The 17,287-nt window shown below is 32.9% G+C and overlaps 2 protein-coding genes and 1 long non-coding RNA gene across 6 annotated transcripts; 1 reads left to right on the top strand and 2 right to left on the bottom strand.

Annotated features, from left to right (window-relative positions):
- Positions 1–369: 369 nt before the first annotated feature.
- LOC108482572 (uncharacterized) lies at positions 370–2,316 on the bottom strand. Of its 2 annotated transcripts, none has more exons than XR_001870898.2 (5): positions 1,779–2,316; positions 1,558–1,696; positions 1,300–1,358; positions 978–1,047; positions 370–881 (listed from the first exon to the last, which is right to left on the bottom strand). It is a non-coding gene; the product is annotated as an uncharacterized LOC108482572 (long non-coding RNA). The 2 variants fall into 2 exon arrangements; XR_001870897.2 differs by having other exon boundaries at positions 978–1,059; positions 1,779–2,310.
- A 6,493-nt stretch (positions 2,317–8,809) lies between these two features.
- Positions 8,810–12,532, top strand: LOC108483560 (dolichyl-diphosphooligosaccharide--protein glycosyltransferase subunit 1A-like). Of its 2 annotated transcripts, XM_053029731.1 has the most exons (11): positions 8,810–9,182; positions 9,412–9,456; positions 9,594–9,710; positions 9,798–10,228; positions 10,308–10,455; positions 10,535–10,711; positions 11,006–11,074; positions 11,206–11,295; positions 11,485–11,643; positions 11,736–11,960; positions 12,161–12,532. In XM_053029731.1, the coding sequence occupies exons 1-11, from the start codon at positions 9,087–9,089 to the stop codon at positions 12,350–12,352; spliced, it is 1,749 nt and encodes a 582-aa protein (XP_052885691.1). In that variant the 5' UTR covers positions 8,810–9,086; the 3' UTR covers positions 12,353–12,532. The 2 variants fall into 2 exon arrangements, with proteins under 2 accessions (XP_052885691.1, XP_017642509.2); XM_017787020.2 differs by having other exon boundaries at positions 8,818–9,182; positions 9,594–10,228.
- A 58-nt stretch (positions 12,533–12,590) lies between these two features.
- LOC108483561 (peptidyl-prolyl cis-trans isomerase FKBP18, chloroplastic) lies at positions 12,591–14,527 on the bottom strand. 2 transcript variants are annotated; one of them, XM_017787022.2, is made up of 6 exons: positions 14,187–14,527; positions 14,038–14,108; positions 13,879–13,965; positions 13,638–13,787; positions 13,474–13,533; positions 12,591–12,908 (listed from the first exon to the last, which is right to left on the bottom strand). In XM_017787022.2, exons 1-6 carry the CDS (start codon positions 14,443–14,445, stop codon positions 12,873–12,875), a joined length of 663 nt encoding a protein of 220 aa, XP_017642511.1. In that variant the 5' UTR covers positions 14,446–14,527; the 3' UTR covers positions 12,591–12,872. The 2 variants fall into 2 exon arrangements, with proteins under 2 accessions (XP_017642511.1, XP_017642510.1); XM_017787021.2 differs by having other exon boundaries at positions 12,591–12,894; positions 14,187–14,526.
- Positions 14,528–17,287: the final 2,760 nt, after the last annotated feature.

Raw genomic sequence — 17,287 nt, 5'->3', positions numbered from 1 at the left:
TCATTTTCAAACCGAATTTTTTCCAACAATTTGTAGAAAAGCGGTTAACGTTAGCAGATCTGGACCAGTAATATCCCACTTATTTTTTTTGCAGATGATAGTTTGATTTTTTGGGAGGCAACAACAAATGGTGCGGAGAATGTTAAGAACATCTTTATTGAGAATGAAGAATGCTCGGGACAGTTGATTAATTTTAGTATGTCCCTTATTTATTTTAGCTTAAATGTGAAAGTGGAAGATCGGGAGTTGGTCACTCGGGCTCTAGTGGTACGAAGTTCTTTAGATCTTGAGAAATATTTAGTTCTCCCTATTACAGTAGGTTGAAAAGAGAAGAGAGTTTTTTAAAGTATCAAGAATAAGATCCAAGAATGAATTAATGGGTGTTCGCAATCGAACCCTTTCGCAAGGTGGCAAGGAGGTATTCATAAAGTCGATATTACAGGCTATTTCCACGTATACAGTGTCCTATTTCTTACTATCAAGTTGTCTTTGTAAGGAGCTACAATTGATTATGTGTCGGTATTGGTGGCAAAAATCACAGTCACAATAGGATATACATTAGTGTTCATGGGGGGATTGGTGTGACTTGAAAGAGGCTGGAGGCATGGGCTTCCATAATTTGTCTAAATTTAATATCAAACTATTAGCTAAACAAGGGTGGTGTTTACTTTGTAACCCCACTTTGCTAGTGGTTCGAGTGCTAAAAGCTAAATATTTTGCAAACAGAGTTTTTTAAGAGTTGAGCTAGGAAGTCAATCTTCAGTGATTTGGCTGAGTATATCGGCAACAAGGATCCTTCTTGAGAAAGGGTTCATCTAGCAAGTTGAAAGTAGTAGACTAATCACCGGTTAGGATATGTATGGGATCCCAAGAGACAAACCCTGCAAAGTATAATTAACTCGAGTGAGTGAAATTGAGTGGGTAGCAAATTGGATTGATGATCAAACCCAGAAATGGAAGGAGGACCGAATATTGACCTCATTTGATATTCAGGAGGCAAGGAAAATTCTGAGCATTCCATTGGCGCCACATTAGACAACAGATCGACTGAGACGGTGCCTAGAAAGCTCAAGTGAGTACACGGTTCAAAATGGATATAGACTATTACTTAGAGGCTTTCTTAAGACTGATGATGACACATAAAAATTTATAGGCCAAGATATTCGCGGCCTTTACATACAGATTTGGCAAACATATGCACTAGAGAAGATGAAAATTACAGTATGGCGATTCATGAACAATTTTGTGCCTACTAACACTAATTTGTGCCTAAAAAGACTAATGGCTGATGCAACTTACCTCCATTTCACCTTGAGGTAGAGACTGGCCTTCATGCTAGCCAAGATTGCCTAATAGCCCTACAGGTTTAGCAAAAATTGGAAATCAATTGGGTGATAAATCAAGAAAAAAACTCCTTGGTAAGTTGGATTGGACCATTATTCAATGAAAGGAGTAATTATCTAAAGCTATTATTCTTGTAGCAGTCTGGGCAATTTGGCTCTCAAAGAATAGGTTGGTGCATGAAAGCAAACAACAAACAAGTTCTGATATTTTTACCTTTGTATTGGGTTATGCTAGAGAATTAGAAACATTGGCAAGGGAACAGTTAAAGCTTAACCCAACAAAGTCAGTGGGGTGCCGACCTCTTTTAAAGACTTTTGTTCAAGTAAACTTCAATGCGGACTTCTACAAGGATCTAGAAGCGTCAAGTACAAGTATTATCATCAGAAACAATAAAGGATTTATCATGGGCGCAACTTGCTTAAGTTGTTACATACCTCATGTTCTAACTGCAAAGGCCTTAGCAAGCACCCAAGCAATCAAATTCATTCAGGAGTTGGGTTTCCAATGTGTGAAGTAGCAGGTGACTCATCGGTGGTGATAAAAAAGCTTAAAGTGACATGCATTGACAGATCAGTGATTAGTAATTTCATCTGGGAAGCAAAATAAATTTCTGTGGACTTTGAAAGAATTAAGTTCCAACATATAAAGAGAGAGGGAAATCGAGTAGCCCACTTGTTGGCCAATGAAGGATTTCGGCGAAAACGGGATGTTTGGTGGATTAAAAAAGCTCCGATGGTGGTTCAGGGAGGTTACGGAGAAAGAGAGGTAGGACATCCATCATCCCAGTTGAGTGTCACGAAACAAATGTGTTGAGAAGCTGGAAGGTCTTATTCATTCTCCAGTAAATGAGTGATTGATTTGATCTGGTTCATCATTTAAATTTGTAATCTAAGATTTCGTACTGACATGGGAAGATCCCTAAGGTAAAAAAGAGGAAAATATTTGGTTTTTTTTTTTATTTTTGTTTTTCCCAATTTGCTTGAAGACGTGTCTTGTCTTTACTTTATGACGGTTGCTTTTCTCTTTCTTTACTAATAAGAGAATGCCAATTTGCATTAGAGAAAAACACTAGAAAGTATTTTGAAAAGAAATTTTGAACTGTATAAAGTTGTATTTTGCCTTTTCTTTCTTTTTAAGGAAAAAACAGAAGAAAATGGTTGATTGAAGAATCTGTATCCAAGTTTTCTTCGTAAAATAGAAATGGAGTCAAACTACAAGCCATTATTGATGGTGAGTTTTTAAAAGCATCTTAAATTTAATTAATATGCATTAATTAGTTAAATAAGAAGGTGATTTGGACGAATATTTACTGTGAATAAAATAAAATAAAAATGATTAAAGGTTGATGCTTCTTCGGTTAGTGTTGAAAGAATTTATACATATCATATGTAATACGGTCCAACTTTATTGACCAAAACTACACATGCACCGCTCACCACCATGAATTATGGACCGCCAATTTTTTAATTCAGCCATGGAAAATGGAATTACTGCACATATTTATTATAATCGGTTTGCAATTGTCGGCCATACCACTTTCTTTGCCAATATTGCTACAAACCATTCTTAATTTCATGTTATCGATTAAGTTAAATCTCTAATAATAATTGGGTTTAAATTTTTATTATTCAAATACCAATCTATATTTAATATATTAATAATGTATAAATGAGGGTTTTTAATATTTAATTTTTTTTACTATTTAATCTATATTTAATATATTAATAATGTATATATTTAATTTTTTAGAACAAAAAAAAAAAAATCTTCTCAACCATATTTCAAAATCTTGAATATCTTAAACTAAAGAGTTTGCGAGTTGTCTATGATACTTGTGTCTAGTATTATTTTTTTAAATGGTATCACACCCTACGATATGATGCAAGAAAATTTTTTCTATTTGCATAATTAGCACCAATCTAATAATATTTGGGTTTACAGTTCAAATAGTATGTAGCTTTAATTATAAAATTTATATATACTTAATTTGGAGAAAGACTTATACTAAGTTATATCCCATTTTATTATAATAAATTAAATAAAAATAACTTAAAATTTATAATGTATAATCTTTATAAAAAATTTATAAATTGTCTAAAGTATATTATTTTTATAATATATAACATAGACAAATAAATAAATTATGTCCATATTTGATCACAACTTTTTGTAAATAATTTTTTATAACACAATTATAACATAACATGTAAATTATTTTTATAATAAACTTTCGATCATAACTTTAGAATATTTTTAAGATTTAAATAATATATTTTAACTTCATAAAACACACATTATTTTATAATATAGTTTTTTAAGATTTATGATATAAGAAAATTTTGACCATTACCATCTCAAACACCAATATGTATTCATGCTTATAATATATTTTTATAACTTATATAAAAATAATTTTTAAAATTAATTAGATTTAAGTGTAATTACCTACGTAATTACTCCAATTTTCACCCTCACACTAAGAATTGAAAAGTGCAATAAGATGTTCCAATTACACTCAATTCGATTAAACCACCCATTACAATAATTATCTAAACATATCACTTTTACATAATTACAAATAATTACATCAAAATCTAATTATTATGCGATTTTCTAAACACTACCTAAATGAATTTTCCCAATGCTATTAAAAGATTTACCTTTTGTCTTTAGCCAATTAACAATAAATTTAATCCAATTAGAAGTTTATTTAAAGATAAGATTAAAACAACTAAAACTAAAAAGGAAAAACTACCTAGTTAGTCACTCAATTTTTAGGGTGTTTTCATTTTGATTACTCAAAGAAATTCTTACAATTTCACCACTCAACTTTTAAAGCAATTTCATTTTAATTATTCAAACGTTAAATCTTTAATGGCAGTTAAATGCACACGTACATCATGTTTACACTTTCATTTTGGTCACCCAACTCCTAGGTCACTTTCATTTTAATCATTCAAAAAATATCTTTTTTTAGTATTGATCTGGGTAAAAAAAATTAAGAATTAAAGTGAAAAAAAAATAGAAACTAAAATAATGCATTAAAAATTATTAAATTGTACTTGTTTATCCCATTGCCGAAAGTTTTAATTTTTTCAATATTGAAAATTATCAAAATAAATTAAATAAATTATTGAAAAACTTTAACCCTTGAAAGTGTTAGCCGATTTGTTACTATAATATTGAAATTAGTTAATTTAATCTCCTAAAATTTTAAAATTTCAAATTAAAATCAACTCAAATAATTCATCTTTAATAATTTTTTATGAAGAATTTCTTTTTGACTATATGATATTGAATCTTCCATGCTAAGCTAAAAGTAAAGAAAAATTCTCATAATTAATTTTATCTTTCTTGCCAAACAAAATTCATAACTTTTTCATCACTTCTTTACCCAAAAAGAACCATCAATTAATTTAATTAATTGTAAGGACTTTTCTCTTTACTTTCTGCTTAACATGAAAGACTTAAGATTATATAATCAAAAGAAACTTAAATTTTGTAGGCAACTATTAAATATGAGTTGTTTTCATTAAAGATAATTTGGAAACATAAAATAAAATTTTAAAATTTATAAGGAAGTTAAATTAATGACTTTCAATATTATAGTAACAAATTGGTTGACGATAAAAATTTTAAAATTTATTTAATTTATTTTGATGTTTTGAAATTTAAAATTTTAATATTAAAAAAAAGAAATTTAGATTTTTGGCAATGAGATAAACAAGTATAATTTAACAATTTTGTGTATTATTTTAGCTTCTACCACTTTTTTTTTACTTTAATCCTTGATTTTTTTTACCTCAACCAATACTTAAAAATATGATATTTTTTGAGTGACCAAAATGAAAGTCACTTAGAAGTTAAGTGTAAGCATACAAAATTTTAGTTTTAAGCGGGAAAAATCTACTGATAATTATAACTTCAGATCTCGGTTTTAAGTTACATACGTGTTTAAAGTCTAGGGTTTGAATTGCACTGTCAATTTTTTTTTTTTTAAAACAACCTATAAGCAAGCATTGTTGCTTAAGTTCTATTTGTTACGATTTTGTGATAAGAATGAGCCTGGTGGTTCACTAGTTAAACATTAGTCTATATTATGTCTGGTCTCGATTTCAAATCTCCTTGTATGTATTAGAAAAATTTTGCTAAATGCCAGAAAAGCTAAGTGGAAGTTAGATAATTAAGTAATGATAGATTTTCTTCTTCGTTCTTTTAACTCCCATTCTTCTCTTTTTCTTCTTCGCGTTCTTTATTTTTTTTTTGATAATTTACGGTCAACAAGGGTACAAAATCAGTAAGTGTTGTTGCTAAATGCTAGTCAAAGGGCCGTTGAGTAAGTATTTGCTAACATGAGCGTTGCATGTTTATTTTTCGTTTCTAAATTGTTGTAAATCGAATAAACTGCGAGTTGTTTGAATCGCTAATAAACGATCGTTGTTTTCCCTATAGACAGGAATACTTCTGACAATAAACAACAACAAGTTGATATCCGTGATCGTTGCTGAAATTCGGTAAGTTTGGAATGTATAGGAGTGTGTGGTTGAAGTTATCGACATGTTTGACATTGATTAATGTTGTTGAAATGTGGAAATTGATTTGTGGATTTGGTTGTGAAATGATTGATTAGGGTATAGTTAGTCTCTATAATAGTTTTTGACAAGGAGAAATCAGGTGCGTAACAATTTTCACAAGTTTTGCAGGTTTCGAGTTGACAAAAATGGTGGCTGCCGACGACACACGGCCAGGTACATGGGCATGTGGCTAGGCCGTGTGAGCCACAGGGCATGTGAGAGGCCGTGTGAGCCACACGGGCATGTGAGAGGCCGTGCGACTGGCCGTGTAACTCACTGGTTGTTGAATTAGGGCCAGACAGGCACAAGATACGGCCGTGTGTCTAGGCTGTGTAATTCACTGTTATTGATTAAGAACCACACGGGTGTGTGCTTAAGCCGTGTGAGTCACATGGGCAAGGACACGACCATGTGTCCAAGCCGTGTAACTCTCTGTTTCTTGACTGGTAGCACACAGATACACAACACGAGCGTGTGGTCAGGCCGTGTAGACAACACGAGCAAGGACACGACCGTGTGTCCAAGTCGTGTAATAGCCAATTGGGCTTTCGAAAGCTTGATTTGCGACCGAAATCATTACTTTGACTAATATTGACTATCTATGATATGATTGATATGAAATGAGATACAATGAGAAATTACGGTTAATATGTAATTGATATCTGACAGATAATCTGTAAGTAATACGTAAGTTTCTGTATTTTGAATGTGTTGGATTGGAAATGTGCGGAGAAGGAAGTAATCTATTCTGAATAGTGGTTTGCCCACTATCTGATTAATCTAAATTTAGCGTTTAACGCTAACTGTGCTAGCATCTATGATGCCATTTTGTAACGTGTGAAATCTATACATTGGGGTGTGTAGGGATGGATGGACACTGAATGTCTTTAATGGTGTGTTGGGTTGGTCGGAGGTGGTGTAGTAGATGGAAATTAGGAAATTCTATTATGAATCGTTCCACTATCTGATTAAGCATGGTAATAAACTGCTACCGTCCATATGTGTTAACTAGGTATAATTGATTTGTTTATATCGATATTGTGAACACTGAGAACTATCTGGTACTCCGATTAATATCACCTCGTGATCGTACGAAAGCTGAATAGTACATTTTCTGTTATGCATTGAGTTTACCACTCACCCTATTACGTTTGGCTTTCAGGTGAACCATTACACTGAACGGGATGGTGTCGAGGCGGCTCGATCAACCTTATCTTTTACTAGACTTAATTGGAGATTATGTCACTACTATATTATGGATTTATGACGTTTGTGAACTAAAGTTATTTTGATGAGTATCTGGATTTAGATATTTTAAATTATCTATCTTATAAATTTGTTAAATTATTATCATAATGTTTGTAATTCTCTGAACTCGGTCTGGACTGTTAGGCCAGGGTTAGGGTGTTACATTGAGTGACCAAAATGAAAGTGTAAATATGATATGATATATACAATTAATTGCATATTAAAAATTCAATACTTGAGTGAATAAAATGAAAGCACACTAAAATTTTGATGATAAATTACAAAAACTTCAACTTAAATGATCAAAATAAAAGTTAATTAAAAATTAGATTAGCGAGTAAATAGTTTACCCAAACTGAAAATGAGCTCATTAAACAACTCATTCTTTAACATGACTTTTGAAAAAGATTTAAGACATCTTTCAAAATAGATAAAGATCATATTGATAAGGATAAAGACGAAGGAAATCATGTGCTAAAAATAAATAAGGTCTTTAAATTAAAGATTTTAGATTATAGAGTTTGGACCCTCACTCACTGTGTCTATTTTCTTTTTCCCACTTTATTCTCTGATTTCTATATGAGCCTATAAATAAAGATGGGTATAATAATTATAATAACATCCAGTAATTGTGATTAGCACAGTGATGGACATGGTCCTCTTGTTTGACCCTGCCTACCATTGCAACCCTAGTAGTGATACATGCTCCTCTTCCTTGATTCGTGGGGCTTAAGCAAAGCAAAATTATCATTTAAGTGGAAAGTGGAAGGAGATGATGACACGTCTCTTCCTCCTGAATTCCCTCTTTCAGTTTCAGCAATACTGCCTATATGAATCTCATCTTCCTCCTTCCCCAAGATTCTGCCTCTTATACATTCACATCAATCATCTATCAAATCTTTGCTTCAAACTCAAATCCCTATCTAACACCACACTCGTCTCTTAACGCAATGATGTATCAAGTTACGCATTATCCATCAAATAAGATTGTTGATGAGGTTTAAATTTTAATATTTGCTAATGAGTACTTAATCAATTAAATCTACCCATCACTACTAAACATACTTTTAGATGGGTGGTGTGTTTAAAATAATAGTAGCGATAGAATTAATTACTATAATAATAAGATTAGATATTATAATTGTGAGATAAAAAAAAATAAAATGTACTGCACTGAAATGCACCGTCTATTCAAAAAGGTCTTAAATCTTATATTCCATTATACGAACATAATAATTGAGATTTGAGGGTCCAATCCAATCATTTTCCCAAATGAAACGAACCTGAAAGAGGAATTTTCAGCAACAAATTAGAAAACAAAGAAAGAAAAGGCTCCTAGGAATTGTTCTAAAACTTGGTTACGCAATTAAATTAAGCCAGCAGGCAGAGAGCATAAGAGAGGAGTGTGAAAGATAATGATTCACAAAAGCCAAAAAGCTGGAAAGAATCAAATGAGTGAAAAAAGTTATAACAATCTTTAATCATCTAAGTCTAAGTCTAGTACAGTAATGAACAATGACATTCAATGGGGTCGACGGTAAAAGTTGAAAGATCACTCGAAAGAATCAAAGTCCAAAAAGCTCAAGGATTTTGAGAAACAACGTGCCACTGCAAATGGGTTTCGGAAAAATATTTACTTTCTTTATTTGTTTGGTGGAGGGTAGAGTCCAAATGCAAAAAGGCTGATGATTGATTGGATTTGGATGAATTTGAGTTGGGCTAATGCTAGACCCATTTTCAGAGACTGTACTCGACCCATTCATTCATCTAACCACTTCAGTTCAAATTCAATTCTGAAACTTATAAACACAAGTGAAGCGAAGAGATGAGAGAGTCTCGATCAAAAACAAACAAGCGTAAATACTGCTGTGAAGCCGCAGAGGCGTGAAGTGAAGTGAAGTGCATTCTGGCTGGTCGACAATGGGGATTTCGAGGTTTGTTTTACTCGTGTTTACGATCTCAATGCTGGCATCTCCGGCACTCTCCGATCTGGTTCTCTCCAAAGTCGATCGACGTGTGAGTTTCCATCTTCTCAATTCAATATTCATTTCTCTTCCTTTAATTGGATTTATTTATGATGATTATGTGAGTTCGGTTCTCCGATTTATTCACTGCCTCTTCCTCTCCATTTTCTTGTTTCTCAAACTTAATATCCTGGGTTGATCGAAATGCTTCCATCGCTGTGTCTCTTCCATCTCTTCAAACCGTACCTTTTATGCTAACTTCGTTTCGTGTGGTCTTGCAGATTTATTTGACATCCCACATTGTTCGAATTTCTTCAACTTTAGAGGTGCTTCACAATACTTTCTCTTTTCACTCTCAAGTCTCAAAGTTGCTAATGTTCTCTCTTTTTGATTCATTGTTCAAATCACCATCTCCTATTCTTAAACTTTGCTTCTCTTACAATTGCTGTTATATTGTTTCTAGGTGGAGAATGCAGGTCCAGAGACTGTGTCTAAGGTTTTGTTGGCTTTTCCTGACCTTCAAGCCCAAAACTTGGCATATTTGATGGCTTCCCCGCATGAAGCCAAAGCGAAATTCAAAGTCTCTGTTGTTTCTTTCCCTATTGATGTCGTCAAACCAGAAGATATGCCTCCTGGTGTAACATTCTATTCGGTATCATTGCCACAGGGATTAACCGTGGGCGCTAGCTTCACTTTTGATGTCTTGGCTGTATTTACCCATGCCTTGCGACCTATGCCCGAGCAAATCGGTCAGGCTGATATTCAGCTTGTACTGTACCAGGATAGTGCATACTATCTGTCTCCTTATGTTGTCAAGGTCCAGTCTCTAAGTCTTAAGCTGCCTGATTCTAGAATTGAATCCTATACAACACTGGAGAGCACAAAGGTCCAGGGTTCAGAAATCAAATATGGTCCTTATGAGAATCTCCCTGCATTCTCATCCTCACCTATAACCGTTCATTTCCAAAACAATCTGCCCTTCACTATTGCTCAGGAATTGGTGAGAGAAATAGAAATATCCCATTGGGGTAATGTGCTGGTCACTGAGCATTACAAACTCATCCATGGTGGTGCGCAAAGCAAGGGTGAATTTTCCAGGTTACTTTCATATGTTTTCCTTCACAGTTTATGGTCTAGGTTGGAGATTCGTTTCTGATGTATTACCTTGACATTACAGGCTTGAACCCCAAGCCAGAGAAAATGTTCAAGATCCTTCAGCCATTAGGTATCTTGTTGCACATTTGCCTCCAAGGGCTCATTCTGTTTACTACAGGGATGCAATTGGCAATATATCTACATCCCATCTGCGGGGTGACTCCAAAAAGGTTATATTGCAGATTAGGATTTAAATCGTATCTATGACCTGATATTTCATTTTTACTGAAGTGCTACTCGCCTTTGCAGGCAGAATTATTGATCGAACCAAGGTATCCCATGTTTGGTGGCTGGAGAACAGCTTTCACCATTGGATATGGCTTGCCACTTCAGGACTGTTTGTATGAATCAGAGGGGAGGCGCTTTCTTAACATTACATTTAGTAGCCCAGTGATTGAGTTGGTTATTGATACTCTAATTGTGAAGGTTGGTAGCATGTCTTTCCTTAGGCCTCAGAATTATGGTGCAAAGAAATAATGGGAAATGTCCTTCCCAACCTTGGCTAAAACTTTGACTTAAAAAGTGTATTTAAGTACGTATTACAACTATTATTCAACTAGGATATTATAATGCTTTGTTCTTCAAGTACTCAAATTGGCACCTATGCTTCATTAGAATTAAGATATTTGCATATGTAATATAGGAATTGCAGTCTGGTGAATAAAAAGAAAGTTATTTTCTTAGCAGCCTAACTTTTACCTGGTACTTTGACTTTTATAGGTTGTGTTGCCTGAAGGTTCCAGTGACATATCTGTAGCAGCTCCATTTTTCATGAAGCAGTGGCAAGAGGTATTAGAAAGCTTAAGATTTGTGTTCGTATTTGACCATCTATTTTTTAACCTAAGGCTCATGTGTTGAGTTGAATTTCGAATCTGAAGTTTGTTGTCTTTTATGTATAATGTGCTTATGGTTGTATGCAGACCAAAATCTCCCACTTGGATATTGTTGGTAGACCAGTAGTTGTGTTGGAAAAGACCAATCTTGTGCCAGAGCACAATCAATATTTTCAGGTACTCTTTTGTTCTCCATGTTTAATTGAAAAGGCATGCACACTGGTTCTAGCATGTTAATTTGAAGCCTCTACTCTGGTGCCTTCATATATAGAATTTTGTATAGTAGGATATATCATAACCCTATATTTTACAGGGTTATGTATTTTAACGGTTTACTGTTTGTTCTTGTGTTTGTTTACCTTACAGGTCTATTACAAATTCAACAGATTATCAATGCTTAGAGAGCCACTGATGTTAATTTCAGGAATTTTCTTATTTTTTGTTGCTTGCATTGTTTACATGCATGCTGATACATCAATCTCCAAGTTTTCTGCTTCTTATTTAGCAAAACAGCAGTGGGAAGAGGTGAGTAGGATATCACTATGCCATTTCTTTGGTTCACCCAAATCACCATCTACAAATGCATTGGTTATGGACTTTGCTTTATGCAATTTCAGGTTCGGGTTGCGATTCAGCATGTTCATAATATCATATGCCAGTGCTTGGCAACACATGATAAGCTGGAAGCATCTCTACGCGACCTTTCCAGGACAGGGGAGGTGCAAGCTTGTAAGGCTGCTCGAAAATCTACTGATGGTTTGTTAAAAGAGCTGTCAAAAGAGTTGAAACCGTTGATGACCTTCTTGCAATCTTCCCCATCAGCTGTTCAAGTATTATCCAAGGTTCACTTGTCTTTTACTTGTTGCTGTTTAGTTTGATATCCGTCTTTTTGCATTTTCAGTCTTACTCTGAATAAGTTTGTTAATTAAGCCTTCATAGGTGACAATGTTTTCATTGGAACTGTGTTTGCTGTGGATGTCAATTTCTGATTTGCATTTTAGGTAGTGTTGTTTAAGTGATTACTTTGGTGCTGTCTCTATAGGTGGAGGAGCTGGTGGCTAAGGAGAGAGAATTGCTAGAAAAGTTGATGGCGAAGCACTCAACAGCAGTGGAGGCCTATGATAAGAAGTCAGGGGCCCGGGATATTGAGAGCCGGATTGCTTTGCAGCAACAGAAAATTACAGCATTGAGGCAGGAAGTTGATGATCTTCTCGAGTTCATTGATGAAATATGAAGTAGGAATAATATTTTCGTCCAAACTGCAGAATTTTACCTCCAATCTGCATCACTTTGTTTCACTGTTTCAGTCCTTTCTTTTGATTCTTTGTTGAACATTGTTTCTTCCTTAAATCTATATATGCAAGCGTCTGCCCAAATTATTTTCGAGAAGAAAAAGGGTAGACATTTAAGTAAACTTCACCTACCTACACCCATCAGCTATGGCCTAATAGTCCTTACAGTAGCAGAGTAAATTTGGTAAGCACGTTATTATTATACATATAAAGCGATATGGTACCCAAAAAAATGAATTCAAGATGTATACATGAGCTTGAAAAAATTTACACAAAATAATTATTAGTACATTAAAACAATCATGACACACCCATACACATGGTTTAATCAGCTATAACTTATGAATAAGGGCAACTCGAATGTAAATTGTATGGTCCAATATATTAATCAATGGAAAGTAGGAATGCAGCAGGGTGGGCCTTAATTCTCTGGGGGTGGCATCACTTGCAAAAGCTCAATATTTAGCTCGAATTCGGCTCCTGGCTGCAGACAGAAATCTAAAAAAATGAATGATTTATTTTTTGTCCACTATATAAATGATTTCCTACAATCAAATCTACCATCAAAGTCCTAATTATTAGGAGTTAGATTGCTGTCCTCTTCACTTAAAAATTGGGAAAATTAATCTATATACGTTAGATCAAAGAAGAAGCTGGTTCTTTATATTAAAATTTTTATATATTTCTACCATTAAAAATTGGCTTGACTGACAAAAAAATCAGATAGTCACACATAACATGTCGCATGTAACTTATGCTGAGATATAAAGATCGGGTTTTAATAATAAAACTGGATGACATTTTAACAGAAAGACTAATTTACTTTTTAATTAACATAAAGAGACTAGTTTGCTTATTCTTCGAGTAGAATTCACAAAATGCAATCTAATAAGGATTTTAGCTCAAATCTGCCTGTGTATTTTAACTTGTGTATTAACTATTCTTCTTTTACAAAGCTATCCAATTAGCAGACACCGTAAGCTTGTGATTGATGAATGGGGGAATAACTATTAGGTAGCCTCACCAAATAACAAAGCTTTGCATAAGATAATTAGGACATTACCGGGATCTCATTCATTCCTTTCTGCCCATACCCTGCCTCTGGAGGAACAATGACAGTCCTCTGAAAATTAAACTAAAACCATGAGGTGATGATGAGAAAAAAAAGAAGGGAAAAAGGTCCCAAACTACTAAGGTGACCGAAAACAGAGGATGCTTTAACCTAACCTTGCCCCCAACTTTCATTCCTTCTGTGATATAATACATAGCTGGTGGGGGCTTTGGTGCGGCTTGTGCTGAAAATAGACCATTTGGATTATCTACATATTCCCGTTTCCTTTCCTTCCCCGGAGTAGCTCCAACCTTGAATTCATATGGCTGAGTAAAAGATAACACCAGTGTTTGACTTTGAAGATGATGTTTGTTTGGTTTTTTTAATTGAAGAAAACTAGTGTACAAGAGGTATAACCTGGGCAATGATGCGATTCCCAGCTAAAAGCTTAGACTCCCGACTTGAAACAGCAGTAATACCACGATATATGCAGTCAAAGTGCACCTGAAATAGCAAACAAAAGAAAAGGCAAGGAAGAGTGATGAATATGAATCCATGAATTACAAATTAAGACACCTGTACAGTTGATCCTTTCTCTGCTACTGGACCCTTGCCTTCCACAATATCATAGTACTTCAATCCCTCAGCTGTTGGGTTCAACAAAAAAATGGGAATTAATTGTTGAAAGAAACAATGCAGAAAAGACAATGATAAAAGCAACTAACGGGTGGTGAGATAGTCTTCAATGGGGATGGTCTTCTTGTTGCGTCTCTCCCTGGCTCCCGCCTCAGAGAAATGGGGCAGTGGAATGAGATTGAGAGTAGGCACCGAAGAGAGCAATATGGCACTCCTTCTGGAAATGGGCACTGATACAACGAGCTGGTTTGTGTTTAGGGTTTGATTGGCAGTGCATTTGGGACAGAAGATTAGTTTATGAAAATCAAGGATCCATCTATGTAGAATAGTGGCTGAAGCTGAACCCATCTTTTCTCTTCTGTTAAAAGCTTAAGGTCGTTACACCTTTAGACACCAAACCCCATCCATTTTCCTCCTCCAATTACCTTTATACCCTTCACCCAACTCTTTCCCAACAGTTTTTGTTTTTCTTTCTCTTCTAAAACTATGAATTGGTTATTAGTATCCATTTTGCATGTAAATTCCTTTCGAAAAATGATATTTGGAAAGTTAGTTTTTTTTTAAGTTAATGTTTTTTATAGTTGAATAAATTTGTATAAAATATTTTTCTTGGTTGACAAATATCATAAATTTTTTTATAAAATTGTTTTAAAATGAAATAAACATACGATTGAGAATTTCTTATCTTTTCATTGTTTAATTAAATTTATTTTATATTTATTAAATTTATATTTTGCATTATTTTATATTTATTGAAATAATTTATTTATAAATAAATACAAATATATAATAGTACTCAATTATTAAACTAAAATATTAACAATCATAAATTAAAAGCAACTAAAGTGAATGGATACTCTTGTCTTGATTGTGTTATAAAAAAACAAAAAAGCAAAGGTGAAATAATAATAAATTAGCTTCCAAATCATAATTAGTATTACAAATTAATACTAAAACATACATAACATGAAAATGTTAACCCTAATCCCTAAACATACCTAATATTTCTAGCCATATAATCAGTCCACTTAGATTGTGCAATTTCATCTCTTAATAGACCATTCTCTTGCTTTTTATCCTGAGGATCAACTCTCATTTATGAATGATACAACAAGCTAACACTATATCTACTTAGGTTTAGAAATTTCAAAATGGTTCAGCATCTAACACATGAAACTGTTTCTTCAAAATCTCAAAAACACGCTAAACAATTATTTGCAATGATGAATGATGAAGATTAAAAAGTTCCTTTGCATTTTCTGGCCTTTGATCACAAAAATCTTTTAAATGATATTGGACACCACGATATGGAGTAATATATCTATTTCGAATGCCATATCTAGCAAGATAATATTTACCTACAATTTTACAAAACATAATTATTACTAATAAATTATGAGCTTAATTGAACTATTTTGTATAATTAATGTTAATTCTTACATTCTGGAAATCTAAATCCTCTTAGGCGTGCAAGTGAATTACTTAATGTCGAAACCATTTTTTGAAAACGGGAATCGACTTTGTTTGAAAATGAAAATTAAAACGGGAGTCACCACCGATCTTTATTAGGTGTGATCGGATCACCTTGGCTTTAATAAAACATTTTGGTTTATTAAAACGGTGTTTTTGGTCTACAAAACTTGAGAGAATGGGTTGGGCAGTCGGTTACATGCAAGGAAGGATTAGCACCCTCGTCACGCCCAAAATTGGTACCAAATTGATTAGTTATTGTCCTAAAGTCGAAAGTTGAAAATCGAGAATGGATTTAAAATACGATCCTTTTTTATTAACGTCGATTTAAAAAAATGCTTGAATTAGATCAAAATGATTGCTAAAGATTTCCTCGTCTCGAGATATCAGAGTATCACATCCCGTAAGTTAGGACACGATACCATGAACTCCCGAGCGCAAGTTTGTCTTTAATTTTAATTGGAAATCCATGTATTTTAAAACTCAAAAGGATATTTGGCTATTTAGAATCAACGAGAGAACCGAAACCCCATAAGTTAGGGCACAATTCCTCGATGTTTCAAAACGTGAAACATTGCCTTATTTTGAAATTTTTGCTTTTGAATAATAGCGAATCCGATATTTAAACGACGTGAATTATTTTGTTTGAAATAAAATAAAACGATCAAAGTTGGATAAATTTGTTGGGGTTTAATTCACGATGTGATGACATAAAAATATGGTAATAAACATGAGACAAATTTACATGGATAACATCACACAAATATACAACAATAATATGAAAACACAAGTGAACAAATTATGATACATACAATGCCAATAATAATCATACATTATTTTCATGCTAACATTAGCAATCAAGGAACAATAAAAACATATACAACAATCTAAAAATAAATAGTATAAAGCAAATCAAAATGAGTAAAACGTGGAAAGAAAAACTATTTAAAAAGACAATAAACAAGTTTTAAAAAATAAATAAAGTAAAAATGAATTCTTAAAATTAATAATGTATGAAACAATTTAAGAAAAGATGATATATACATAAATTTTAGAACCAATGACATACATATATGTACATAAAAGTATAAAATGGGTAAAATAAAACTTATAATGAGTAATGAATAGAATATTTAAAACAAATAAATAGAATTTTGAAAGGTGTGTCAAAAATTTAAAATAATGAAATAGTTTTAAATAAATAATACATGAAACGATTTTAAAATAGAAAATGATACTTTAAAGTAGAGCAATGTAACAATTTATAATAATTAATATGAATAATATTTTAAACATAAGATAAAATAGTGTAAAGTATTCAAAATAGATTAAAAAATAAAATATCATGTGAGAGATTTAAAATAAACATGCAAAATAAAGAAATATAAAGGAAGCAAACAGTTTTTAAAAGTGAAAATAAAATAAATAATATATGTATATATTTAAAATAACTGATATGTAAAAGAAAAACTTGGAATAAACAAAAATAAAAGCAGTTTAAAAATAAGCAAATGACTAATTTACAAATAACATATAAAGTTTAAAACTAAATTAAATATGACATCTAAATAAATAGTAAATAAAACATATACTAAAATATGATAAAACAGTTTGAAATAAAAGGGGTAGTGATTAAATTAAAATCAAAGTAAAAAAAAGGTATAAATCATAATAATCAGAAAGCTGCTAGGGACCAGAATGAAACACACGCGAAAGAGCG

Source organism: Gossypium arboreum, chromosome 1, assembly GCF_025698485.1.
Source record: "Gossypium arboreum isolate Shixiya-1 chromosome 1, ASM2569848v2, whole genome shotgun sequence".
Lineage (NCBI taxonomy): Eukaryota > Viridiplantae > Streptophyta > Magnoliopsida > Malvales > Malvaceae > Gossypium > Gossypium arboreum.
Note: the sequence above shows the minus strand (reverse complement) of the source record. Positions and strands in the feature narration are given on the sequence as shown.